Genomic DNA, 27940 nt, shown 5'->3' with positions numbered 1-27940 from the left:
TCAAATGAATTATTTATAAATTATTTTATTTCCCGGCTGCCGTACCACATGCTGAAGCAAAACTTATTTGGATTATTAGCTAAAAGATTGGATTAAATGGTTATGTACCCTGAACATTTGAATATGTAAACATGTACATGTACACATGAAATTCAAAGCAGCATTGCAATTATTTCTATATGCCAAGTTTCATCGCATTAGTGGTTTGTGTATATTATGTTCTGCAATGCTAGCTATGTTTGTACATCTGTCAAGCCAGCGGTTAAAGGGGTACGCTGTTCGTAATTACTGGTGGTCCAAGAAAATAGAAGTACAGTTACACACAATGCCGTAGTGCAGTTATACGACACTTCAGAACTTTGGGCTGGATATGACGATGGTACGATTTGCGCATAACTGCAAATCATGCAGCTAGCAGAGTCGGCAAATGACGTAAATCATCTGATTTTGCATGATTCCTCCTGGCGGACGACGACAGACTCAGTCTCGATAAACTGGATAGGTTCAACGCGACGCAAATAAATAAATATCGTTTCCATGGTAACGTTGTGATACAGGGTAATCTGAGGATTGGAGGTAATTACGCTTTATCAGCGTGGTAGCTATTGGCTGATGGCCCTGCTAGCTACTAGGAGCGACGTTGACGTTTTACCTAATACTGTCAGACCTGGATTAGCCTTGGTAGCAGGCGGACACGCGCAACTGGTTGCGCCTCGATGTCGCTCACCGGGGAATCCTAATTTCACTGCAGTCATACTTCGATTTTAGATTCGAGTCCCTGTCAATGAGGAGTATTTCATTTGTCTTATGAGGTAGGTTCGTTTACAAATCGTTATGACTGTGCATGTGACTGGGCTAATGAATGATTGAATCACCGAGATCGAAAAAGGTAGACCAAATTAAAAACCCGAGGCGTCAGTCGAAGGTTTTGGACGCAATTTGAGCGGCCATGATTCGACAACGAAGTATCAATGTCTATTACAAAAATGTCATCAAATTCAAACCTTATGGTCCTTGGTTGAGACATTGAGCAAGGACCACTGCAAGACGAGACCTCACGTATTTTCTATGACTAACACTGATATCATGTGACCAAGGCCTATAGTAAATAGGTCTAGAATATTGCCATTTACCGTTGCATTTGTTTTTCTTATTGCGGACGCAGTGGACCGGCCTCGCTCACCCTGAAAGGAGATCCAATTAGGATGACGCAATGGACTGCCCCGGGAGTCTAATTTGCGCCGGTACTTAGTTTTTTTGTGATGCTAAACGTTGATGCTAAACAGGCATTTTAGTCGATTATAAAACGCACGGGCAAAAACACGACTGGACAAAAACCATGCAGACTGTCTAAAATTGCGGTGAACAGAATAGTGCGCAAAGTGTGATGATGATAATGATGCTAATGAGGTTGATAATGATGATGATGACGACGACGACGACGACACTAACTGACAATTTAATTGAAGTGGTTTGGTTATACCAGCGGCCCTATAGCCCGTCCCACTACAAGCGTATTGCCCGCGGGGATGCTTCGTAGTGCGGTGTCTGGGAATGAACATCACAAGATGTATTTTTTCAACAAGAAAAACAGATTTTCGGAAATAAATATTTTGATCGATGGACTTTTTTATGGAGTTGTCTCATCCTGATCGATGAAGATATAATCTTCGGCGATCGAGATTATTATGTCGATCGCCCAAGATATCTCGATTGATCGAGATAAAAAGACCATCGATCGAGATATTTCTGGAATTTTTTCGATCTTTAAAAAACAATCATGTGATGTCCTTTCCTATATCCACTGTACCGCAAACATTCTCGCCATGCGCTCACTATTCTTGTCAGCCTCTGAGCGATGGCCCAGCGGCGACCAGACGGCCAGACCAAATCAATCATGCCCCATCGACGGCAAATCATATATAGAATTCGGCTAATGTATTTCCAGTGTCGCTTGTCCACAATATACACATGCATGTTCGTTACCAATTTCAAAGAAAGAATATTGGCAAGATGATTATACGTCTTTATTTGCATCGATTTAAAAAAATTGGTCGTCACAATATTAGGTTTTTCTGGAAGGCTTGCGATGATGATCAAAGCTTTCTTTCCATCACTATAAAAGAATTTTCTACGCCAGACGAGCTAATCGGGTATATACTGTAGAATGTTCTCTGAACCGTCTTTCAAAATGCTGAAAAAATAACGCGTGTTAGGACGCCCCCTCCATCGTCTTCCGGCTTTACATAGACGGGCTGGCAATATTTAAAGCCATAACCGCCTATCACCCAATTTTCGTTCGTAATTGACCTAAATTGAGCTTCAATGTCTGTCCCATCTACCAGTCAACATGCCAACTCGTTCGAAAAATCCGCGACACAGTGTGACGGACTACGATAGAGGTTCAGCTTTTGATCCGAGAACGAAGACGAGGTGATTTTCTGTCTTTTTTACGTCATCAAGCCAAGTTGATTGGTTGGTTTATGCCTGTTTCGCCTATTTTCTCTTCAAATTCCTTGGCAGAAGTGCGGCTTATAAATGTGAGGAATATACTCCCCTTGTATCCACTACATCTCTTCATTTACTTTTTTTATTCATTCATTTACATTTAGTATTATTAGTATCATTATCATCATTATTACATGCGAAAATGGTTAAAAAGCGATTCAAGATGTAATGGAGACGTGCCTGCTGTTTGTTTTTGGCCCATGTTCACTAGAGTATACAGGCTACAAAACAATGATACATGTATGTGATATTCCTGTGACCGTAACTCTTGATACGGAGTTTGCATTTTGACCCTCAATGTGCTGATGTGTCGACATTGCTCAGCTTACAGACTCCGCGCGTCAATTTGGGCGGAGGCTTGGAGGCAATACCGCTGGAAGTTCAGTATATATGATATATGTATAGTTTGAAACGCAACAACATGGTAAATGTGATTGTGTGTGGGGACCAGGCATCAAGCCACTTTGTCAACACCCAACCTAATAATGATCGATTCACTTCTATCGCATGTGATAAAGATATCGGCAATGTCATCGCGTTGATCAGTCTTAGCTGGAGGCAAACGTCCTATAACGATCGATAAAACCCTCTTGGAAAAAACCAAACAGCTCATCTCGACCACGCCTTTAAAATTGACAACTCAACAGTTTCTTTTTGCGTTGTGATAGATAGCTACTTGCTGTGGCAAATTTATTCATTTGTTCAAACAGGTCACTGCTTCTCTAGAAATACATTGGTTTCCCCAAAACTGTCAACATCACCCACAAGGTCACATCCAGGTGCAGGAGTCTCAGTGAAATGTACATCGCATGTAGGAACCAGAAAAACACAGGCACAAATAAATGATTAATAAAAGCTATTTCATCGACGGCTACTGCCAGACTCGAGTGACAATTGATCACAAGCCTCCCGGGAAATTTCTTGTGCAAGCAAAAGACGCTTTCTCTCGTTCTTCTCAGTAAGGTACTCGATAGCAAGAGTAAACCCCTCGTGTTTACCTTCTCTACGGGTATGGAATTCGCTAATTTGCAAATACTTCGTAGCTTGCTCTGCAAATGAAGAAAATGGTCGAGTTTCTAGCTCATGACTTATTGATGTAGAACTGTTTATCACAGCAGCCAACAGTGCTTTCCCCTCGATCTTTTGTGCAACTGGGTGACAGCCATTAGTGGCTATCTAATTACAGTTAGCTTATCTATGATTAATATGAAATAAATGATATTAGTTTGATGGGTTTTACAACAATAAAAAAGCGTATTTCCCCATTGTTTTGATGTACATTCTGTACATAACCCGTAAAGCATGTCCTGCGATTAATTCAACGCTTTTTTTTCATTTACCAGTTGTGGGAACAGTGCCATGCTCGACAAACAGCAGTTCACTGATCAACTCCCGCAGTGAATTATGGAGCTGCCTGTTTATACAGCGGCATTTCTGCCTATCTACTATAATACGGGCTATAATCGATATTTGATGGAAATATCGACTCTCCTTTGAACTACAATAAAAACCACATGAATAACCGAGGGCGGTAGAGCTAATAAAATCCAGTCACTCATTTGACGTTGTCTTTGATTATTATGATAGAGTTTTGATGTTAGATTGATTAATGTGTAACATGGCTTGATTGAAGTATGATGCGTGGAGGGGACATGGTGGCAGCTAGCCTATGTTACAAAGCGCCGCGTCCGCTGAAGGAAGGGTCTATCAAACTGGATGGAATGACATGACATGTCGTTTTCTCTGAATACCTTTGCCCGAAAGGTTCCAACCAGTGCATCCGAAGAGGACGTCTTAATAACATTTTGTTACTTTTTAAAACGTCAACTACACGAGCTGTTTTAGCTAATGTAGTTGTTATGTTGTTCTTCAGCAAAAAATGCACTAATCAATTTCATCATCTTCATCAAATTCGCCATTTAATCCGACTGCACCTCAGTTATGTCATCAGGTCCAACTTAAGGGTTGTTTATTGCTCTCTTTATCTATTGTTCAGCACGAAATTGCAGGAAGTATATTTGTATGTTAAATTGGCAAAGAAGTATGGGAGTTGATAGAAAAACGTCCCGTGGAAGTCACCGTTAGGTAACGTCCCTCGGTAAATGTTTTTAGCAACGAGAAGTTGACGGTGGGTATATTTGATAACGATATGTCACCGTACGAAATAAGTGACAATTTGTCGGTGAAAACAGCATCTTACTATTTATTACATGGTTTCTCACAACTCATCCCTGGTTTCTATTTTTGCAAAACTCCTTTTTACCGATATCTAAGCTGCATTTATACTAGTACTTGGGACTCTCGTTGGTTGCTTTGAAAAAAGGATCATAAAACGTGAGTTGCTTATACTCCTTTCGAGGCTTGTATGCTATGAGGGGGGTGATGAATTGAAAAGAATCCGATTTATCTTTACCTTTTCATCGAAGAAGCCATCCAATTAGAGCCCCTTTTAAAAGTGTGATGTTGGTCTAAGTCTCATTTATAAGCTGTAAATGTCGCTGAAGCATTTAACTTGAAATAGACGGATAATTCTACTGAGCTCTTGCCAGCGGCCAGGCAGACCTCCGCAAAACCTTCAAAGACAAGGCTTAGCGGAGGAGGCGTTTGGAAACTAAAGCGGAGAAATTAAGGAGTGGAATAACTCTGTTTGATGTACATATGTATGAATGTATATGAGATAGGTGCTCTAATCATGGAAAATTGGTTTAGTTCAGTTGTGCACGCGTGGACTATTAATTTGTGTGAACTATACTGCGTAGGAGTGTCAAAGATTTTTTGTTTTTTTTGCAAATCAGTGGACGTCAGTGGAGTACCGCCAATAAACATAGGAAGGTCGAGATACTATGCTCTTCATAACCAGTTTCAAAACAGTAACATGTTCTTGAGGTATCGTTTTTGATGAATAGTGGCAAATGTGGTTGAGCAATTGCTTAGCAATAGTCAAGGCGTCTTAATCACATCTTGACCACCAAGACTTTGACAATCACTACTACGCGCCACGGTATGCTCCTCTTGGATAATATCATAGCGAAGTTCGAACTGGTGCGAAATGCTGGGAGACAGAAGTTTATCAACGTGTACATCAACGTGTATTATACTCTTGAAAATATGCGGTTTTAGCCCCCCCGGGTTTCGGCTATCAAATATTTTTCAACGGTAACAAAATAGATATGCAACATCTGAAGTTTTTCTTTGGAAATGAAAAACCCCACGCCATTATTGAAGACATTTTCAATCATTTTATCTTTCCAGATTCTAACTCTTGGACACAAACTGACCATGATACACGGCAAACATGGCTCTCCTGAGGGATGTCATGACCATCATGATTAATAAACGGAATACCCTGGCACTCGTGCTCCTGTTTGGAACTTGCGTGGTCGTTCAGCACTTTCTGTTTCATGGGATGTATTCACCGCCGATGGACGATATGGCGGTGGCGTTCAGACTCCGACAGACACTGGTAAGCAAGCCAGTGAGTCTAGACAGGACTAGTCAAAACAAATCAGAAACAATCAGAACTGGCCAAAACCAGTCAGAAAAGCTGGTGCTCATAAAAACTGAGACAGTAAAATCGATCCACAAGCGAGCGAGTGATCCGATTCTTGCCCATAACGCTACGCCAATACCATTAGTCAACCAAGTCAGCCCTCAGGACTATTACAAACCAAGGTCAACCAAGGTCCATCGCCACGACTTCCGGTTGTTGAAGCAGCCATCTGGTTGTAACGGAAGTCGGCCATTTTTATTGATACTGGTGCTATCAGTCCATGAACATTTGGACAGGCGGACAGTTATTAGAAAAACGTGGGGTGGGGCAGCTTTGAATGGGACTTGGCCTCACAGACCACAGGATGGGAAATTCACTGTACGGGTTTACTTCTTGTTTGGAAAACATAAAGGAGGGAATAGAACGTTGGAAAGTGCTTTAGAAAAAGAAGCCACAGCCCACAATGACATCATACAGGAGGATTTTGTCGATACTTACGAAAACTTACCAAAGAAGTCAATTATGGGATTAAAATGGGCCAGCGAACACTGCACAAGTGCGGCATATATCATGAAAACAGACGATGATACCTTCATAAATCTGGGGCCATTGGTGACTTATATCAAAGCAAACAAAGAAGCGCCATCAAAAGTGATAGGAGTTTACTGTCCGCGGTCTGTTGTGATTCGAAGTGGGCGATGGGGTGTGTCGAAGCAGGCCTACCCCTTTGCCAGATACCCTCCATACATTGCCGGTGGCCCCGGTTACATCATGCCCGCCCATTTTGCCCATGTGCTGTTTAACTTGTCTGAATACATTCCTGAAGTCAAGATGGAGGATGTCTACGTCACTGGCATTCTGACAAAAGCGAGTAAGACGATAAATGTTGGTGGTGCACGAGGCTTTCAGGACAGCTCTAGGAAGTTTACCAATGTGTGCGGTTTGGTCAGCCAGTCGCCGGTTCTGGCAGTGACACAACTACATGCAGACACGATCAGAAGATTCTGGGATTTTGTTGCAACGCATAAAAGTTGCTAAGAGAGCTTAGATTTGTTTCCACATATATTGAGTTAAATTTTTGAACGTATTCAGGGATGCGTTTGCTTTTACGTAATAACGCAAGGCATCGAAGACATGCATGCACTTCGTGATTTCAGGATATCGCCATAGTCGCTTGATTGAGGACCCCTCCCCCCCCCATTATTGACAGAGATGGGAACTCAAATTCGTAGGCCTACGTTATAGTTGGAAACAGAGATGCGAGACTTCTCTATTACACTTGGTCGATAAGAGCTGTCTGCATCTGGTTCCGTCCAAGCAGAAGCGCCCATGTGATGTGGTGCATTATGGTACATCGACAACCAATGGCTCGTGGCCGTCTGGAAGGACGACTCTAGTCGAGCGTATGGTAACCGACGCTTCAAGTTCTTCTTCTTCTTCAGCGTTCAACCTGCCTAAGTACTATAACCTCAGTCCTGTGGCGGAGATGAAGCGGCTTGTCGCCCGAAGGTCCGGCTGTGTTCCCCACAGCTTTTCTTCGACCTTCGTGTCCTTTGGCCAGAATCTATTTCGTAAATCCTGGTACAGGGGACAGTCCTGTAGGATGTGCGTTGGTGTTTGCACTGCTGTCTGGCATTGGCATTATGCTGTGTCTCTTACTCCTATACGTTTAAGATGCCCACGCAGGCCACAGTGGCCTGTTCTTAGACGGTAGATGGTAGTAGCGTCTTTTCGGTCAAGTAGCCACAGCTGATCTGATTGGGGGTGGTGGTTTCCCTGGATTTTCTTCCAGTCATTTCTGCATTTCTGCTTCAGGAGTGTTGTTATTTCTCTGTATGACTGCTTCCCATTTGGCTGGATCTGTAGGCTTCCTTCTTTTGCTAGTTGGTCAGCCCTTTCATTTCCAGGTATTCCACAGTGGGCGGGAATCCATTGCAAGACCACGTGGTGGTTACTGGTGAGATCTTGGAGGTGTTCTTTCAGATCTTTGATTTCTGACTCGATGTTTTCTGATCTTAGGGCTTGGAGTGTGGACAGTGAGTCTGTTAGAATGGCTATCAGTGGTGATGTCATTTGGGACTGTGCTAGATGTTTCGCGGCAGTTGTTATAGCTAGCACCTCTGCTTTGAAGTTGCTGCAGTATTTTCCTCCAGGGACGGAGAGGGTTGAGCTTTCTCCACAAGGGTATCTTATGTAGATTCCACTTCCTCCGTTTTTCACTGCGCTTTCAGCTGATCCGTCCGTGTAGGCTAGTGTCCATCGGTCATGTGGGTATTGCCGGTCAATATGTTCCATGGTGAGAGCTTTTTGGATATCCGGTAGTTGGATCCCCTTGCTTCTCAGGTCTGGTACTGAAGGCTGGATTTCCACTCGGAGCTCTTGCTGGGACCACGCTGTTGGCTGCAGGTTTTCAACTGGATTTCCTGGCTGGAGCAATTCAGAAGCCGAATCTTGTAGACTCTTAGTCAGATGGTTTTGACTTTTGCGTTTTAGACGGTTCTTGGGCGTTTCCTCAAGCTTGGGGTGAAGAGGGTGACTTGGAAGGCGTCTGATTTTCTCCCCATGGATGAGGATTTTCTGGTTCCTCCTGTGTTCCAGGGGTTCGATGCCAGCCGTCCTTTCCATGTCAGCAATCGGGGTCGACTTCATAGCTCCTAGGATTATCCTCAGGCCGAAGTTCTGTACTTTGTCGAGTTTTGCTTGGTTTGTTTTGGCGGTTGTTGCCCAGCTTTGAGAAGCATACTCCATAACTGGTCTTACAGATCCTGTGTAGACCTGCTTGAGTTTCCTGGCGTTAGCGCCCCAGCCGGTTCCCGCAAGCTTCTTCATCAGGGCTAATCGTTTGATTGCTCTGTCTCTGACTGACTCGACTTCGACGCTTCAAGTAAAAAACGCAATTTTTTTTATTTTGGTGGCCAAGGAGCCTTGGTGGTCATTTTGGAACCATTGTCAAATACCTCAGTTATTTATTGTTGCGGCGATGCTACGCTCTTTTTCCAACAACAACAGAAATGTCTGCTGCGTTGCTTTCAATAAACGGATCCAGGTCTGACCTCAATAAGTATTTAGATGTCATTGTTTTCACTCTGATATTTGGAAAGAACATTTCAAATCATGAATTTGAAAGAAATTGTCAAGAACGACCTTTCTTCAATAATCTTTAAGGAGTAGGGAGTTTTCGCAAATCCCTCGAAACACCAACCTGAACGCCTATCGAATTGTTCGACCTCATTTATGTCATGATAACGATGCCGAACAATGGGATAGGCGATCACGTTGACGTTTCGAGGGGGGTTGCGAGAACTCCCTAATGTCTGAGTGACTTACACGTCAACGTTATTGTGTAGATTGCTAGTGTATGCAGTCATGTCAGGTGTGAAAGTAAATTTTGTCATCCTCAAAAATCAGTCCCACATATTGTTATGGATGGGAGACCAACGTCTTTACGGGCATACATATACATTTTCATTGTTCCCGGACTTTCTCTCTTGTGGTCTAAAATGCTTTCATACCTGACCTGACATACCTTCGGGGCAGGGGGACAGTTTATATTTGTAAAAGTGTTGCGAAGACAATTGTATATGACTTGTATTCATTATGATCTAAGGCCTAATAAGATTAATAGGAATTTACAAATAATTATACATGTATGTTCGAGAATAAAAAAGCTAATCTTCGTTAATTATTGCTATTTGGTGTAGGTCTGGGCCCGATATAGTCGTTCTATTTTTGTGACGAATAAAGATTTTATTGCACAAATTAATCGGTCTGCTTTTGATATACCTTTCCATAAAATCATTCTTAGACTACGTAGCCATGTCTGCACTCGACGCAGAGGTGCCTTCCCATAAAAACAATGATAGGGATGACGAATGGACTACCTCTGGTATCTGTTCTGTGACTGAGTGTCAAGAAAGGGAAGATAAAGAAAGCCTTGGGAGAGGCATCTCGGTAGATCGCATCACTCGTATTGTCAGCGATATACATACAGATTTTGTCCAAATGTTTAAAATTACACGAACTATGTTTTGTATATCTCGTGCCTGAGATATGAAATCGTTCCGCAGTGTCTTTGGCTTGTAATATTAGAATCATGAGAATGGCATTGTCCAAACCAGCTTGCAATTGAATGACAGTACTACCACCTTTCACTGTTACAATGACCGACAGAAGACAAAACGGAGACGTAGCCGCGGATTAGTTCGTCTAATCTTAACGTTACCAGCGTGGATAGTGCCACAACCATATGTTATCGACATCAGGAACAGACAATAGCAAAGGAGAGACTGCATGGGGCCATGTCACATCCACCTGCTCAATTACTGGCGGTGAACCGATCAATCCGAAAGTCTTTCTGCACAACGCCGGAAGATCGGCATCAATAAAAACAAGTGGTTACAATTGGATTGTGCAACGACTTTTAACTGTATCCAAGCATGTATTGTGCTACAGAGGGAAGCTAGGTCAACCACGCAAAGTGGTCTCAGCCATTGTCAAGTGAGGAGACAGGGAGGCAAAGGCACAGGATTGTGCAACAACTTTTAACTGTATCCAAGCATGTATTGTGCTACAGAGGGAAGCTAGGTCAACCACGCAAAGTGGTCTTAGCCAGATTATGCTACACTTGCCAAGTGAGGAGACAGGGAGGCAAAGACACAGCCACGCAAAGTGGTCTCAGCCAGATTGTGCCACACTTGCAGGGGGCTACGTCCGGTCAAAACGATGCAAATCGGTCTCAGCCAGATTGTGCCACACAAGCCTATGAAGACACAGTGAGGCTACGTCAACCATGCACAGTGGTGTAAGCCAGATCATAGGCACTTCCAGACACTGTTGATGGGGTAGATTAGTACTCGGAAAAACCTTCTCTGAGGAAAAACATCACGTTCACTGTCAACGCCCGTTTTGTACATCCATATAACTGTAAACACTCCTCTACCCAATCAACAGTGCCTGGAAGTGCCAATGGCCAAATTATGCTACACTTGCAAACTAAAAGACACATGGAGACTAAATCACAGCCACGCAAAGTGGTAACAGCCACATTGTGTCGCACTTGCCCAAGTGAAGACACAGCAAGGGAGGCTAAGTCAACCACGCAAAGTGGTCTCAGCCAGATTAAGCTTCACTTGCCAAGTAAAGACAACATGAGGCGAAGTCACAAATAAGCAAAGTGGTCTCAAATTGTGCAGCACTTGCCAAGTGAGGGCACCGGGAGACTAAAACAAAACAACACAATGCCGGATAATGCTTCCCTTGCCAAGTGAAGACTGACAATGGGAGGTGAAGTCACAACCAAGCAAAGTGGTCTCAGTCAGACTGTGCCACACATACCCAACGCGCAGGGAGCCGGAGACTAGGTCACAACCAAGCAAACTGATTTCTGATCTCAGCCATTCTGCGCCGCACTTACCAAGTGAAGCTGCAGGGAGGCTAACCAAGCAAACTGGTCTCGGCCAGACTTTGCGGCCGCATTTACCAAGTGAAGCCGGAGGGAAGCTAAACCATAACCAAGGAAACTGGTCTCGGCCACTCTTTGTGCCGGACTTACGAGGTGAAGCCGCAGGGAGGCTAAGCCACAACCATCTAAACTGATCTCGGCCACTCTGTGCTGCACTTACCAAGTCAAGATGCAGGGAGGCTAAGTTACAACCAAGCAAATTCGCCTCTGCCAGTTTATGCGACACTTGCCAAGGAGGTTACGTCACAACTAAGGAAGACGGTCTCCACCAGATTATCCTGGGTGAGGACACAGGGAGGCTCAGCCACAATCAAGTAAACTAGCCTCAGCCAAATTGTGCCGCACTTGCCAATTTAGGACACAGGGAGAGAAGTGGTCAGTGCGATATTAAGCTTCACTTGCCAAGTGAAGACGGACAACGGGAGGCGAAGTCACAACCATGCAAAGTGGTCTCAGCCAGATTTTGCCACACTTGCCAGGTTAAGACGAAAGGAGGAAAAGTCACAACCGCACAAGGTGGTCTCAGCCAGATATTGCTGCAACTATCGCCCCACACTTGCCAGGTGAAGATGCCAGGAGGCAGTATACCATCATGCATATCTGCCAGTTGAAAATTTTGTTTACATGCACCAAACACCATCTCCTGCTTTGATGGAAAAATCTGCACACTTCTGAAGTTATTTCCTCTACAATCATTTGGTCCTGTAAGTATGTTACCTCCTGGTGATTGCCAGCTTGAGACAATTCGCAAGGGGTTCACAATCCTTCAATTAGTCTTCCACAGTAGACAATGCACAAACTCAAGAATGACAAAAACTAAATCAACAGTTCAAATAGATGAATAGACAATTTATAAAGTGTAAAAACTTCTACAGCATACATGTATGAAGTTAGGTAAGAAGTGAAATGCAAAAGCGCTGTTTGAAACATGTTGCAACTTGTTCATGCCTCATACATATCATGTGAACATCCAGACATTTTATGAATAGATCCTACTTAACTAATTGCACAGTTTCCAATAGAAAGGTGGTGAAGTCTAGATGCATCTGCAAAGGCCCTTACATTGTGATTGTCAAATAAAGTCAATTATGGATTGTACAAAGAAGCTTAAAAAATAAAGCACCATATACATGTTCAGGGTTTCACACAGAGGGGTGTGTTCTTGAGGATCTCTATTATTTGTGGTTCGTTGTCGTCAAAGATGGGTATTTTGATGGAAAAATGGGCAAGGCAAAACGTGGTTTCAAATATGATGTTGTTTCTAATTCTACACTTTCCGAACAATTCCACAAGGGCCGTAACGGGGCCAAAGACAACAATATCTCCTGAACATCCTCCCCTTTCTCGATGTGCAACGTCATATCGACAGTCCAAAACACAAATTTACGATTGTCCAACTTTTCACAAGACTGCACTTAACGCGATTTAAAGCTTATCCTGTAATTGTCCTAATGCGCGATTCGCAACACTAATATTATCCAGAACTATCTAAAACGATTTTAACTTTTAATAAAACTGTCCAAAGTCAACGCGCTTCATAACGAAATTGTCCATAAACTCCACATGATTAGCTAATGTTAATAGCTAAGAATGTCCATATATTTCGCGCAATTAGCTAATACTAATAGCTAAGAATGTCCATATATTTCGCGCAATTAGCTAATACTAATAGCTAATATAGTCCATATTACACATACACGTAACGATTCGTATCGTATCCTTAGAGACTTGAACATCGACGAGACTCGTTTATGCACATTCTAGCGGACAGAGTCTGGTGATAGGACGTGTCATCACGTGTTTCCCGATCTGCACCTTGGCCACCCTGACATGGCCATCTCCGCCAAGACATACTTCGACCACACGTCCAAGCGGCCACTTTCCTCTGTTCGTATCTGGATTGACGACAAGAACGATATCGCCAACTTCAATGTCCTTTCGCTCCTGGGCCCATTTGCTTCTTGGATGTAGCATTGGAAGCCACTCTTTCATCCAGCGCCCCCAAAAGTGCTTCAGCAATCGTTGAACATGTCGCCATCTCTTCCTTGGGTTGTAGGCGACGTTATCAGCAGCTGCAGGTGCGAACTCACCACCAATTTGACCATGTAACAGGTGGTTCGGGGTTAATGGTGTGTCGTCATTAACGTCTGCGGACTGGTAAGTTAGGGGCCTGGAGTTTAAGAGGGCTTCTGCACCACTAAAGGCAGTCATCAACTCTTCATCGTTTATGTCGGCGTTCCCCAGGATTGCTGCAGTGGCTTTCTTAGCGGCTTTAATCATGATCTCGTGGACTCCTCCAAAATGTGGCCCGAGGGGAGGGTTGAACGTCCACTTGATCCCTCTGACTGCTCCGTGTCTCTCAATCATGTCTTCGTCAAACTGCTCGACCAATTCCCGCAGCTCCCTTTCTCCACTGACGAAATTTGTACCATTATCCGAGTACATCTCCAACGGCACTCCTCTTCGGTTCATCATCCGGTTGAAACAATGCAGGAACGAGTCCGTGTCAAGGCTAAACGCCATTTCGAGGTGTACGGCTCTGGACAGCAAGCAAGTAAACAAGCATAAGTAGCGCTTGGTTCGGATCCTGCCACGGCCCTGCTTCGTCAAGTAAGGGCCACCGAAATCCACGGATGTTCGAGCAAAGGCTCGGAGTGGTAGCCTTAGTCTAACTCTTGGGAGTGGCGCCATCAGTTGTGTTGCTGCTTTAGCTTTTCTTCTTCTGCATTCGTAGCATGACTTCTCGAACTCTCGGATAGCTTCTCTTCCTGCTGGTATCCAATACTTTGCAGACAATGACGCTAAGATGTGATTGACTCCGGCTGCATGGTTAGCTTGTTCATGATGAAATCTTATGATCAGCGTTGTCACCCAACTCTTTCGTGGCAGTATCACAGGGTAACGCACATCATAGGCAAGGAATTCAGCCTTCTCAAGTCTGCCGTTGCTCCTGAGGATACCATCTTGATCGATCATCGGCCGTAGTCCCTGAATCCTACTGGCAACTGGTAAAGCTTTATTCTTCTGTACGGCCTTGTACTCGGCCGGAAAGGTCTCCAGCTGGGCTTGTCTTATGAACTGATGTTCGGCGTCGTGGATCTCCTCTGCATCGAGTTCGCCATGTCTCCTTTGCCCTACTGGCTGCTGGCAGTTTTCTACAAAACGGTGGACCCAAGCAGAAACTCTGGTTAATCTGACCCAGCTAGAGTAGCGCTCTGGGTTTAAACGCCAGTCTTGAGCAACTCCTTCATCAACATCTTGCTTGTTTTTCTCCTTATCTTGCGGTTGTGGTTCCTTCTGCAATGTAACAAAAACTCCATTTGAGCTTTTCTTCCGCTCACTTGATGGCGACTTGTCTTCTCCGAAGTTCTGTTCTGGCCATTTAGAATGATCTTTCAGCAGGAATTCCGGCCCGTTCCACCAAAGAGTGTTGTCTGATAACTCCTTGACTTTTGCTCCTCTTGTTAAGATGTCAGCAGGATTCATCTTTGTTGGCACGTGCTTCCACTGATCTGGGCAGGTCTGAGTCTGTATCTCTCCGATACGGTGTGCGACAAACGGTTTAAACTGTCTGCTCCTACCCCTAATCCACCACAGAACATTAGCACTATCGCTCCAAAAGGTTACGTCCTGCATTGGTAGCTGCAAGGCTGCGATTACGGACATAGTCAAATGCAAGGCGAGTGTCGCTCCCATCAGCTCAAGTCTCGGAATGCTGGTTGCAGCCAATGGGGCAACTGTAGTCTTCGAAACTATAAAATGTGATATGATTAGTCCTCCCTCGTAGATTGTTCTCTCATAAAGTACAGCACCATAAGCATCCTGCGACGCATCAGAGAATGCATGGACTTCGATGCTCAACAGCTTCTCAGTTGAATCCAGTCTGAGGCATCTCGGGATCTTTATGAGTCCTAAATCTCGAAGATCATCAAACCAGCACTGTGCCTTCTGCTCAAGGCATTCAAGATTCCGATCGTCCCATCCAACTCCAGTCGTCCAAATCTCTTGCATAAGTATCTTTCCGCGTATGATGTAGGGCGATATGAAACCCATTGGGTCAAAGACTTTGGCCAACTTTTGCAGGAATGTCCTCTTAGTTAAGGTGAAGTTGTCTTCGACTGGTGTGGCAGTGAAGCTGAACTGATCTTCTTTCGCCTGCCAGAGAACACCAAGAGTCTTCGTGGAAGGAAGCTCCCCTTCGTCTAAACTTATTTCAGCTGCCCTGTCTTCTTCTGGAATCTCAGCTAACACGGTTAAGGAGTTCGACAGCCATTTTCTGCAGTACATCCCAGCCTTGTGCCAGAGTTCATCCAACTCATGATACAGCTTCACACCCTCTGTATCGTTCAGTACAGAATCCATTGAGTCATCTATGAAAGTCGACTTGAGTATGGTGTCCGAGGCTAAAGGGAAGATTGATCTATGGCGTTTGGCATGCTCTTGGGCGACGAACTGTGCGAGGAACGGCGACGAATTGATTCCAAACACCACTCTGTTGAACTCATATTCTTCTGGGGCTCTGGTTGTGTCTAGATCTCTCCATAGGAACCGCTGGAAAGGTCTATCCTTGGCTTCAACTTCTAGTTGCAGGTACATCTGTTGAATATCTCCAACGAGAGCAACTGGCTCTTTTCTAAATCGTAGTAAGACATCGACTAGGTCTTTCTGCAACTTAGGACCCTGATGAAGTGTGTCATTTAACGATACTCCTTCAAACTTGGCAGAAGCGTCAAATACGATGCGGGTTTTCGTTGTAGACTTGTCAGGCCTGACAACTGGGAAATGCGGTAAGTACCACTTTGACGGTGGCTGCTCTTCAGCTGGTGGAACCTTGCGTACGTAGTTCTTCTCAAGATACTGCTTGATGGTAGCGGTGTAAGCCTTCGCAACTTCTGGCTCACGTAGCAATCTTCGTTCCGTGCTTGCAAGTCTCTGCACCGCCATCTGACTATTATCGGGCAGTTCAGGTCTGCCTTCTCTCCATGGCAATGGAACTTCATAACGGTTGTCCTTATACACCATCTCCTTCTGTATCACTGTGCAAACTGCTTTGTCCTCCAGTGACATGTGACTACTTCCATGGTTCTCGGTTTTGGCTCCTGAGCTGTCTATCTCCCAAAACTGCTTCATGGTAGCATTAATCTCCTCTAAGACAGTATTCTTCCGATTAACAAAGAAATTCCTCTCTTTCTTCATCTCTTTTTGTGGACACCCTACACATGTCCATCCAAGTCTAGTCTTTCTGGCAATTGGCCCGCCATTCTTTCCTGCAACCTCTTTTAGTGAGAAGTGTAACTCCGGGTAGTCAACGCCGATCAACATATCTATGGTTTCTCTCTTTCCGTGTTTCGGGAATGCAATGTCTTTCAGATGTTCAAACTTATCCGCATAATCTCTCCAGTCGATGGCTTTCATATCTCCGGTGACATTATCGGTAGTTCTTGCAGTGATCATCATATCGATTCGCTTGTCCAAACTCTCTAATCCAACCTCAACAGGTGTGGTCTCGAAAGATTCTACCATTCCATTGAGCACGCTGACTGTGGTCTTCATTACTTCTCCTTTAAGTCCCAACTCTTCAGCAACTTCTGTGTTGATATAGGTTGTCGTACTTCCATCATCTAACAGTACGTTGATTTTCAAACGTTTCCTCCCGTTCTTCACAATTACTGGAACAGTGCGGAGAGCAATGTATTCAGACTCTTCTTTGTCATCAGATGTGGTTGTAAGACTTCCATAGTTTTGGCTTCTAGGTTTCTCACCACTTGCTGCAGGCCTTTTCTCTTTCTTATTCTCCCCTTTCGTGGCTGAAAGACTTTCTTTTGGCAATGGGGATCGATGCAGTAAGCGATTGTGTGTTTCTTTACATCCTTCGATTCCGCACACACGACTACGTTTGCAGTCAACACCACGGTGATTACTGTTAGCCAGACATCTATAGCAAAGTTTTAGCTCCTTCGCCATATCCCATCTCTTGTCAATCTCAAGTCCTTTAAACTTGTCGCAACTCCATATGCCATGTTGCTCTTGGCATGATGAAAGAGGACAGTCCCTTTTAAATTCTGGTTTTGCTGCTCCTGCTGACCCGGATGTGAAAAAGCTCTTTTTCTTCTTGTAGTTATCATCTGATCGGTGCCTCCTGTCGTCATCTGTGCTTTGTCCATTCTTTCTATCATCTCCTGTACCATCGGCAAACCCACGAACAGCTTCATGAGCTACAATTCGGACTTGTGCTTCCTTTATGATCCAGGCATGAAGAACTTCAATCGATTCCTTATACTGGTAGTCATCAAGCCAACGATGATACTCGGCAACCATCTTTTCAGTCATTTTCTTCATCAGAACAGAGTACAACAGACGACTGTCGAGGTCACTGTAAAGGCCGGACTCTTTTAGGTTTATGACTGTAAGGTCCAACAAATCAGCGAACTTTTCTACATCTTCTTTCAGCTTTCCAGGTCGTATTGGACGAAAGTTGTGGATTTCCTCGAAGTGAAGCGCCACCTGTCTCCTATATCCACCATATTTCCGATCCAATCTATCCTTTGCCGCTTGATATGCTGTTGCTGAATGCCCAAGATTTTCAATCACTTTCAACGCTTCACCTCTCAGATGCTCCCTCAAATGCAAAAGCTTGAATTCTGCAGTGGCTGGTGCCTTGTCGATGCATGCTACAAAGGCTGCTTTCCAACTTTCATAAGACTTCAGGTCTCCGGAAAACACCGGTATGGAAACTCTCTTCAGCTGTCGCCACATGTCCTTCTCAAGCATTGAAGGCTGACCAATGTTGTTGTCCTGTGTGAACTGCTGGTATCTTGGTTCTTGGCCCCCTGTGCCATAATGTTGTATAGTGTTGTATGGTTGTGACCAGTCAGCTTTAATCGTGTTAGGCATACGGGTAGGCTGACTATTTGCTCCATAACTGTTGGGCGAATATGCTGGAATGCTATCAATCTGTTTTCCTTGGAATCGGAGTGGGCTCTTGTCCTTACTCGGCTGACTGCAATTAACTGCAGGCACTGCACCTTGAGTGCTGTGGGAAAGCTCAACGTTAGCATTTCCAGTAGGCGCAACCAAACGATTTTGCGCAACAGGATGATTTTGGATTGGCTCCGGTGGACGGGTAGGCTTAACCTGACGATTATCAATAGGCGCGGCTGGACTATAAAACTGGACCTTCTTAGGACCCTCCACTTGTCTGTTTCTGTGTCTTGCTTCTTCATCTGTTGTCTGTTTCTGCTTAACGACTGTTACTGCTGGACCGACTTTCTTCTGCTGTGGAGGGGCTGTAGTACCAGTAGCGACATCGCTTCTCCCTTGATCACCAATTAAAGTTGAACCATTACCGCCTCTAGGCTTGCTGTCATCCATGGCAGGCACACCCATGGCAATCTCACCAGGGCCTTTATCTTCAACTGAAGCTGCACCATTTCCGCCGTGAGGCTTGTTTTCACCCATGGCAATCTCGCCAGGGCCTTTATCTTCAACTGAAGCTGCACCATTTCCGCCGCGAGGCTTGTTTTCACCCATGGCAATCTCGCCAGGGCCTTTATCACCAATGGTAATCTCACCCATGGCTATCTCACCATGGTCTATGACAACTGCTGGTTGTTGTACCCCAACATCATCTAGTGTGCGACCATCAGGCTTGTCAGGTGTGCGATCAGCTTCTGTTGTCGTGACGTCTTTTGACCTATCTTCGGGTTCAGGTAGGCCTCTGCTCGATTCTTCATGTTCCTCTATCATTTCTATGGCCGATCCAAATTGTTGGGATCGGTGAACATTCGCAAGTGAATCCCAATTCCTTATTATGCTAGGTGTCGATCTACTGCTTGACGACTTTTCTCTTCTTTCTGCGAAATACTGTTCAGCTGCATTCTGAGAATCAGCAAATTCTTCTTCTATCTTCTCCATTTCAGCTGTGACTTTATCAAAGTCTTCGAATCTATTTTGAGACGCATACAAATCAGCCAGTGAACTCATATTGCCCATAGCTCTTTCCTGTGCTTCATCAACTTTTCTAGTTGCTGCCTGTATAAACTGACTATCTGCAAACAATGTGTCACTATCTGAAATTAACTCTGTCAACTGCCGCCTGGCCCTGGTAAAAGCAGACTTCAACCCTGCCTTCTCTTTTCTCAAGTTCTTTTCGTACCATCCGGAGGGACGTAACCTCTGTTGGGAGCTCTCAGCAGGCTGAGCGTGGCTCCGAGCTGCATCATCCTCAGTACCACTACCAGCGCACATACTACTACTAGCAGGGGGAAAAAGGTTCGAATCGATTGGGCTTTTTATCTGGGTCATCGCGGTCTGGTTTTCATCGGGAGTTTCTTCAACACTGTTCACAGTTTCTACGCTATTTTCGGCCATCCTTCTAAATGTACTCTACTTAACTACGCTCTGTATACCAATATGTTCTTGAGGATCTCTATTATTTGTGGTTCGTTGTCGTCAAAGATGGGTATTTTGATGGAAAAATGGGCAAGGCAAAACGTGGTTTCAAATATGATGTTGTTTCTAATTCTACACTTTCCGAACAATTCCACAAGGGCCGTAACGGGGCCAAAGACAACAATATCTCCTGAACAGGGTGGACAAGGGATGTCCCCATATCCCCCCACTATTTGGCTATGGGGGGTATACCCTCCCCATCATCCAGTTTTAAAGTCTAAAGTGACATTTTAAGATACTTAGAAGCATTTAAGCATTTTTAGGTGCATTTTTTTAGTCCCCCCATGACAAAAAAGTCCTGTTCGAAACCCTGATATATAAACATATCAACCACCTTTCTATTCTTTATTTTTGTCAATCCAGATGACATCAGTTTCTTTCAACTTCCGATACATGCTGATATATTTTGCAGCGTGGGTGGTCTGTGGTAACAGGACAGACTCACAAAAGTCCTCCTTGTTCTTGTACCTGGGGTCACTGGCTGCTAAGCCTGCCTTACTCAGCATGGTCAAAACAAAGTCATAGCAATTATTGAAATCAGGATGATATTTTTTAGCAGTCCAATAAGGGGAAGAGGCTGAGAAATAAAGGGTTTTGTCCCATTTTTGAATGAAGTCACTGTCCTTTTTTTCTGTTAGTGGAATGGCAATGCAGTCAGACCAGAGGTTGGAGTTATGATGCAGTCCATCCTCATCATAGTCATAAGTGCAGCCTGAAAAATAGATATATCATACTAGATAAACACATTTCTAAGTAATCAAATAGATCCATTTGGGTATCGATCCTCATATCACAATTATACATCCATCCTCAGGAAATTAGGAGATATTTGCTCCTCTTGCCCTGTGCACAAACAGGGCTGGAAAAGTGAACATTCACCCCTGATTTCCTCAGGACAATGTAAACTGGTGTGTTCATCCTGATATGAAAATATAACTCATACCCTTGTTTGTCCCCAACACTATCAGGCTTTTCTACATAACCTTCAAATGACTATACATGTATAAGTCTGGATGAATAAAGAAATTTTATATCAAGCCCTTCTCAAGTTAAACTGACGGAATCAAGTCAACAAGTAGTTTCCCCCCTGTTTGTGTTCTATATGCAGCAATGCTTTTTACCTTTCGAGTCACTGATACCAATGTGGAGGTTCGTGGTAGATCTCTCATATTCCCTGAAAAAATTAAGAGGAATATAATATGCAACTGGTGGTGTTGCTCTTGTCTAAATAAAAACTATATCAAGCACTAACAACAAAGCTTTGTTATTTATGATGACCAATCTTCTTAGTGGATGAAAACTGGAAATGGCAAATAAACCAATCATCATTAGCGGTGTTGCATCCCTAACCCTGTTGAAATTCTGCATGAGGTATCGAGTCCATACTGAGCACCTTTGCCGTCTATGTGAGATCTTTCAGTTCCCCTGGCATGACACACAGCGTCACAGGTAAGTTAAAGAATCACTGATATCAATCAGGAAGGTTTGAGCCTCACTGATTCAATAACACAATCAATCATAATCAATCTCATTAAATTAATGCTGTAAATCACAATCACTCAATGCGAGATAAAGGCAAAGCCCAAAGGTAGCATTTTCCCATACATGTTATGTCATTGCGAACTACTAAACATAGAACAAGGCAGTGAAGCACTGAGCTCAAGACTTACAGCCATGACCCTCTTGATGGCTTCACAATGACAGAAACTGGAACTTCTGCAGCAGACGAAAATGGAGAGGGAATGGCAAATGGAGGAATCAAAGCTTCACTTTCGGTCAACGATTCTCCACAAATAGGGCAAGAGTTGGGGAAGACAGTAAAGAATATGTTGATGTCCTTCTGACAGTGCTGTAAGCACAAAATTCTTGATCTTGATGGACTGTTTTGTGACATATTGACATGCTTGATAATTTTTGGTTTGTTGACATAAAGCGCCACCTTGCGGTTGCGACCAGTGCGCATCAAAAACTGTACATGTCCGGTACCGAGAGGGATTTGGGAGATGAATCAAAAAACATGTCATAGTTATCATTTTCAAAAGATTCGATGTCAGCTTGTTAGAATATCGGAGTTTGGGTGTTCCAAAGGTGTGATGATAGAATTTAAACATTGGTTTACCGCATTTTGAAGTTCTTAGAGTTGTGTCAACGACCAAAGCACTGTGGGTCCCCACGCGGTGGAAATGGGAACGTTCGTTTTGGACAACGGCGCTGGCCTGGCAAAAGCCGGCTATTCCACAGATTCTGAGCCGAAGTAAGTATAAATATTTTTGTTAATAAACCTGAAGATATTGTTGAATACAATTTAGTGATCGATTACTCATTATTTGCTACGAAAACTGGGCAGAATGTTACTGACAATAATATCCGACAATAGAAGGTGCATTTCGTTATGCACAATGCAGTGCCGATACATGGATACTAGTCTATTTCCGACCGCCCTATATCGAGAGAGCAAAATGTGGTTTACTGTCGTTTCGCTACATTGCCAGTTCGCTACCAGTCGTTTCGCTACATGTGGCGGTCGTTTCGCTACATGGTAGGTCGTTTCGCTACATGGGTGGAGTCGTTTCGCTACATGATGAACTGGCGAACTGGCAATGTAGCGAAACAGCCTGATACCGCAAAATGTCTACAGTGTCTCCACTACATTTGTCTAGAACAGATGGAATTTCATAGTGATAATATTTATGTGTTCAGGTCAATATATGAGCAACTGCTCTTTCCTCATACCTTCATACGTTCCACGTCAATGTGTAACTGCTTACTTGAAATAAATGTTTCATTTTGTCCATTTCAGGCAGATGGTGAACTGTGTGACCAAGGCTAAGCACATCAGGAGTCGAGTGTTTGTCGGTGATCAAATAGACGACTGCAAAGATCTCTCCGGAATATTTTACCTTCTGCCATTCCAAAAGGTTTGTCTATCTAGATTTCTTTTATTGTTCTGGAACTCTTGAGCGATCATGACAGGTCAATGAATAACCGTAAATCTTTGAATTTCAAATTGAAACACAAAGCTATTTCAGACATAAAGAAATTGAAAGGATGTATATAGGTCAATACAATTTTACATGTCATGTACAGATTGTATCATTGTATCAGTTTTGTTTATTATTTCCTGCAGGGATACCTGACGAATTGGGAAATCCAGCAACAAGTATGGAACCACATTTTTGGAACAGACAGATACAAAGTATGAGTTCAAACGACATGAGGCTATATTTTTCCGCAAATGTGATTGTGTGCACTGTCGTTTGTTCATTGAAAATATTTCTATCAGCATTGGATGAGTAAGGCAGATAGATTTCCTTGATGGGAGAAACATTTTGAGATGAGTTCTTGTGGCGTTGTCTGTTTCCTCTTAATCAGGAATATTTAGAAGTTAGTAATGACCAATGTAAATTTTTTTGGACATTTTGATCTTTTGCGGAATCTTCCAGCTGGCTTTCATATCACTTCCTAGATTTTTATAATGTAATTTCAGGTTCGCTTCGATGACACAACCATAATTGTGACGGAACCCTACTTCAACTTCCTGTCAATTCAGGAAACTATGAATGAAGTTTTGTTTGAAGAATATCAGTTCAAGGCTGCCCACAGAACAAATGGTTAGTTCGCTAATGAATGTACATCATTTGTGTCATCATTTTTAGATGAAATTCAGTGGCCGGAATATGGCCGGGTAGGATCTAAAGGGTTAAAAGTGTCTTTGTTTTTTTTCAGCTGCTTGTCTGAGTTGGTACAAAAGCAAGAAAGAAGAGCGTGCCCAGAATCTGTGTGCCCTGATTGTTGACAGTGGTTATTCCTTCACTCACATCGTACCGTTTTACAATGGGAAGAAAATCAAAGGCTCAATGAGAAGGTAAGTATTTAGTGGTGTGTCAGTCATGAGCTTGGCGATCTGAAAAATAATCATCTCTTTTTCAAGAGATATTTCTCGACTCCAGTTAAACTCAATCTTTCTTTTACTTTCAGAATCAATGTTGGTGGTAAGATGCTGACCAACCACTTGAAGGAGATCATCTCATATCGCCAGCTGATGGTCATGGACGAGTCACATGTCATGAATCAGTGTAAAGAGGACGTCTGCTTCGTCTCGACAGACTTCAAACAGGACATGGCCATTGCTGCGTGAGTTACGTCACTTGCTCTCTGTTTAGATGTCATGAGAACGGTCAATAAAAGCTAATGTTGCAGTGACGTCATGTCTGTGTGCAACATCATTATTTATGAACCAGGGTTGATTTGATAAATGTTACTTTTCAGTTCTAAAGGTCGACAGAACTCAATAGCACGAGATTATGTTCTCCCAGACTACACCCACATCAAACGAGGCTTTGTCAGGTCGATCGATGAATCATCAGGAAAGGCAAAGGGCTCGGAACAGGTAACAAAGACCGTCATTGACTTTGGTCGAAATGAACCCAAATCAGTAGAAGATTGTTAGTCTCAATCTTTAAGACCCTGTTTGATTCCTTTTGTTAGTTTCTGGAAAAGCTTATTCCCATGCATGGAGAACTTTGGTTCTTGTCCAGACATAATTGATATTTGCCATTTTTCAGAAATCGAGAAGCAGGGCTTGGAAAACCAAGGAAAGACACTTGACTTGGAAGCTAGACAAGGCCTTGTTTGGCATTTCGTTCTGACCTTTGTTTTTTTTCTTCAGATAATTCGAATGAACAATGAACGATTCCAGGTGGCTGAAATCCTCTTCCATCCATCAGATGTTGGTGTTTCAGAAATGGGTGTCTCTGAGGCAATAGTCCATTCCATCAACTCCACGCCTTCTGGTATATTCAAGAGATCTACTTCTTATAGAACCATTTTTCACTCACACCAACTTTTGACAGACATTCTTCAGGGAATTCTTGTTTATTGGCTTTAGTAGTAATGACTTTTGTAAAATGCCAGGCCTGGGGTACATTCAAATAGCTGCTTCTTGTTTTGATGCCAATGAGAGTAGTGCGAGAGTAAGCTAGTTAAGCAAATGAGGAGTTCATATTATCTAAATATTCTCTTTCCAGATATGCATCCCCATCTTTATAAGAACATAGTGCTTACTGGAGGATGCTGTAACCTGCCTGGATTCAGAGAGCGTGTGTAAGTCATCTTTAAACACTAAACCCATATAAGGTTTTCTTTGGTCTTAAAGGGCCCAGTAGTTTTCGCACAGCAACCCAAAAGGACAGTGACATAAACCAGCACCTTACTTAACTATGAACTATCAGAAATAACATATCTTGGTATTAATTGTAAAAACTATTTCATGATCAAGTGAGTTTTATTTGAAGCTAGTATACGACTTATGATTCAGGTCTTATCCGATACTAGCTTACGACCCATACCGGGTCTTCTTCCAAGTCTTTTTTGATACTAACTTACGACTGATAGTATAGTATAGTCGACTTCATAAATCTGGCAGTTACTTCCAGTAACATATCACATGCTCAATTCTTTGTCACTTCAGGTATAATGATTTGAGGTCAATGGCCTGTGATGACTTTGATGTTAACGTTCGCCTGTCAGAAAAGTAAGTACACTTAATTTATCAACTTTCCTTTATACCTTGGAATAAAAACCTTTAAAAATTGACTGAACTAGGATTCTGCCAGGATTTGTTTTAATGGTACATTTTTGTTGCAGGGCACCTTTACACCTTTGTGGGATTGTATTGTATATGTGTGTACGTAATAGGTATCGCCCTTTTATGTTATGCCATCCTGTGGATAATAGTGTTAAGCATGTGGATACAGAAGTGGGATTCTTACTATACACATGCTTTTTCAGACCTGGTACATACGCGTGGGAAGGTGGTGGCGTTCTCTCCAAGACTCAGGACTTCTCAAAGAAGATTGTGACCAGGCAACAGTACGAGGAGTATGGACAGAATATCTGCCTGGAAAAGTTTGATGTGTGAAATTTCGACATGATGTGCATGCCAGAAAGCATTTAAACGAAGAAAAAAGCTCCATAACTTACTATATTGATAATAGCAGAATAATAGTCATACAGCAAGTCATCTAAACTCTGTTATTTCGTTGCCTCATCAGGTGAATTTGTAAATAGATAGATATTATATAATTTTGTAATAAAATACGACATGTTTTCGTCCAATTGTTTAAGGACTTCTCAAGGAAAATTGTGAAATCTCAAGAAAATTGTTGCTTTACCCCACCCATCATTACATGTCACTCGGCTGACGAGTGATATGTTCATGTGCCAACCCTAGTGTCTATTTCAGGATTAAACTCCAGACAAAATGAGTTCGTTTTGGCCACCAGCCGACTCTTGAATGACACAGTACATTCAGACCTCTACCAGAAGAAAGTTCCTTGGCAGCACTATCGATCCCGACACCTGGAGAACTCCTGGGGCGACTGGAAATCACCCCAGGTCTCATTTTCAACGCACCACCAGAGAAAAGCACCCTCGATGTGTCCGAAGAAAAGCCTTGGCAACAGTCCGACTCTTGAAATCCGTCTTTGTTTAGTGCGAACCGAACAACCAGTGGAAATATCAAAAACCACGCTTCACACGCAGATCCCATCATAGATTCTATGATGGTCCATTGTAGACCCACCCCGTTGCTGGGAATTTCATCATTGATTCTAGTTGGCTATCAATTAGTCCTCCACTGATTTTTAGGATGAAGTTGACAACGTAAAGACTACGCCATTCACTGGTTGGGTACATCGATCATCCTCGCAATCAAATTCTTCTCATTGATATTGCCAGCGAGAAAATGTTGAACCTTACTCTGTATTACTCTCTGTTTCTCCTTCTCCTGAGCAGACAGCTCAGGCGGTTTGTTGTTCCTTTCCTGCAGTTTCATTCTTGCGGCCCTGATCTCCCGTTTGGTGAATATAAGCTTCGGAAGCTGGCGTTCCCGGGTGCCAATCAGTCCGACTGGGTGCTCTACTGCCAGAGCTCTCGCCTTCCTCAGCTTGAAGTCGGAGATTTCTTCATCTATTTCGCAACCAGGCGCCTCCAGCGAATTCAGCATGGCACCCGTGGAATCCTGAGTCGTGGCTTTTTCTTTTTCGTCATTGGTGCCTTGGTCTTCAATACAAGTATCTAGTGAATTTGATACCTTCGTCTGCTGAAATGAGAGGAACAGCACAGAGGCCGGGTGTCCTGTCTTCTGTCCTCGTGTGTGAAGCGTCCCGCGACGAGACTTTCGTTTCGTCGTTGGTAAGTAATCGTCATCCGTTACCGGGCGAGACCAATTGCGAGGCTGTGTGGGTAAAGAAATAACTCGGGTCGTTGGGTAAGGGTTTAGAGGAGCTGGGGTTATTCCATCTGGAATATGCAGCAGCGTGGCTGAAATGGGGCGATCGGGTTCAAAGCTCACCCGCCTCGTTTCCGCGTCTTCTTTCCCTGATGTTGATCTTGGTATCTCACTTCGATCGGACATTGGGGCCCTCACTATCCTTGCCGACTTAGTATTATCGTTGTCCGACTCTTTCTCCTCTTCACTGATAACCGGGACGGTATGGACGTCGGATTCCAAAGTCTCCTCATCAATTTCGTCGCGGAGATCCTCTGAATCAACACTCCCAACACTGAAGGAGGATCGCCTCCGGTTAGGGGCTTGTTTCATTCTCGCCCTCTCTTGTGCCTCGCGAGACCTCCGACGGAGCGTTTCAAATAGGCTTGGCAGACGGAAGACTGAATTCACCTTATAATCTTGATCTACTTTGAAGCGACCCACGTGGTTATCTTCAACTTCTTCCAATGTCTTATCAAGACGACTCTTCTCTTCGTCTTCATATTCTTTTTTATTCCTGTTTTGTAGTGCTGTCACCAGACTGAAAAGATTAAAACCGCTTTTCACAGGCAGGTTGTCATCATCCAAGCTTTCTTCCCTGGCTTCTTTCTCAACTAGAATTTTGGCCTCGGGCGATTTAGGCGCTTTCAATTCGGATGTGTTTGTATTCGATTGTTCGTCTGCTGCCGCGGCTTTTTGTTCCTGCAACTTCGCAGGGACTGGACTAACTGATCCCCTCAGATGATCCGGTACCGCACTT

At 43.5% G+C, this 27940-nt stretch overlaps 5 protein-coding genes across 5 annotated transcripts; 2 read left to right on the top strand and 3 right to left on the bottom strand.

Moving 5' to 3' along the window:
- Positions 1–672: 672 nt before the first annotated feature.
- LOC135488047 (beta-1,3-galactosyltransferase 5-like) lies at positions 673–7424 on the top strand. Its single transcript, XM_064772432.1, has 2 exons — positions 673–812; positions 5761–7424. The coding sequence occupies exon 2, from the start codon at positions 5804–5806 to the stop codon at positions 7034–7036; it is 1233 nt and encodes a 410-aa protein (XP_064628502.1). The 5' UTR covers positions 673–812; positions 5761–5803; the 3' UTR covers positions 7037–7424.
- Positions 7425–7639: 215 nt separating this feature from the next.
- LOC135487740 (uncharacterized) lies at positions 7640–8827 on the bottom strand. The gene has a single exon (XM_064771810.1). The coding sequence runs from the start codon at positions 8825–8827 to the stop codon at positions 7640–7642; it is 1188 nt and encodes a 395-aa protein (XP_064627880.1).
- Positions 8828–13208: 4381 nt separating this feature from the next.
- Positions 13209–19829, bottom strand: LOC135487738 (uncharacterized). The gene has a single exon (XM_064771808.1). It carries the CDS (start codon positions 19827–19829, stop codon positions 13209–13211), a length of 6621 nt encoding a protein of 2206 aa, XP_064627878.1.
- Positions 19830–20053: 224 nt separating this feature from the next.
- On the bottom strand, positions 20054–21853 carry LOC135488374 (MKRN2 opposite strand protein-like). Its single transcript, XM_064772962.1, has 3 exons — positions 21581–21853; positions 21032–21084; positions 20054–20622 (listed from the first exon to the last, which is right to left on the bottom strand). Exons 1-3 carry the CDS (start codon positions 21802–21804, stop codon positions 20249–20251), a joined length of 651 nt encoding a protein of 216 aa, XP_064629032.1. The 5' UTR covers positions 21805–21853; the 3' UTR covers positions 20054–20248.
- A 129-nt stretch (positions 21854–21982) lies between these two features.
- LOC135488678 (actin-related protein 6-like) lies at positions 21983–26068 on the top strand. Its single transcript, XM_064773339.1, has 11 exons — positions 21983–22164; positions 22711–22828; positions 23038–23106; positions 23398–23521; positions 23637–23775; positions 23889–24044; positions 24180–24300; positions 24580–24703; positions 24938–25013; positions 25381–25443; positions 25701–26068. The coding sequence occupies exons 1-11, from the start codon at positions 22094–22096 to the stop codon at positions 25828–25830; spliced, it is 1191 nt and encodes a 396-aa protein (XP_064629409.1). The 5' UTR covers positions 21983–22093; the 3' UTR covers positions 25831–26068.
- Positions 26069–27940: the final 1872 nt, after the last annotated feature.

The sequence above is a fragment of the Lineus longissimus genome, chromosome 5 (assembly GCF_910592395.1).
Source record: "Lineus longissimus chromosome 5, tnLinLong1.2, whole genome shotgun sequence".
In the NCBI taxonomy this organism is placed as follows: domain Eukaryota; kingdom Metazoa; phylum Nemertea; class Pilidiophora; order Heteronemertea; family Lineidae; genus Lineus; species Lineus longissimus.
This window is presented reverse-complemented; position numbering and strand designations above follow the sequence as displayed.

Bases quoted from the DNA above. Each gene is read 5' to 3' on its own strand.
- LOC135488047 (XM_064772432.1), top strand. From the start codon at position 5,804: ATGGCTCTCCTGAGGGATGTCATGACCATCATGATTAATAAACGGAAT.
- LOC135487740 (XM_064771810.1), bottom strand. From the start codon at position 8,827: ATGAAGAAGCTTGCGGGAACCGGCTGGGGCGCTAACGCCAGGAAACTC.
- LOC135488374 (XM_064772962.1), bottom strand. From the start codon at position 21,804: ATGTCACAAAACAGTCCATCAAGATCAAGAATTTTGTGCTTACAGCAC. The intron at 21,085-21,580 runs GTAAGTCTTGAG...TAATTTTTTCAG, and splicing joins CCATCAAGAGGGTCATGGCT to GGAATATGAGAGATCTACCA. The intron at 20,623-21,031 runs GTAAAAAGCATT...TCTATTTTTCAG, and splicing joins TGGTATCAGTGACTCGAAAG to GCTGCACTTATGACTATGAT.
- LOC135488678 (XM_064773339.1), top strand. From the start codon at position 22,094: ATGGGAACGTTCGTTTTGGACAACGGCGCTGGCCTGGCAAAAGCCGGC. The intron at 22,165-22,710 runs GTAAGTATAAAT...TGTCCATTTCAG, and splicing joins TCCACAGATTCTGAGCCGAA to GCAGATGGTGAACTGTGTGA. The intron at 24,704-24,937 runs GTATATTCAAGA...TTCTCTTTCCAG, and splicing joins CATCAACTCCACGCCTTCTG to ATATGCATCCCCATCTTTAT.
- LOC135487738 (XM_064771808.1), bottom strand. From the start codon at position 19,829: ATGGCCGAAAATAGCGTAGAAACTGTGAACAGTGTTGAAGAAACTCCC.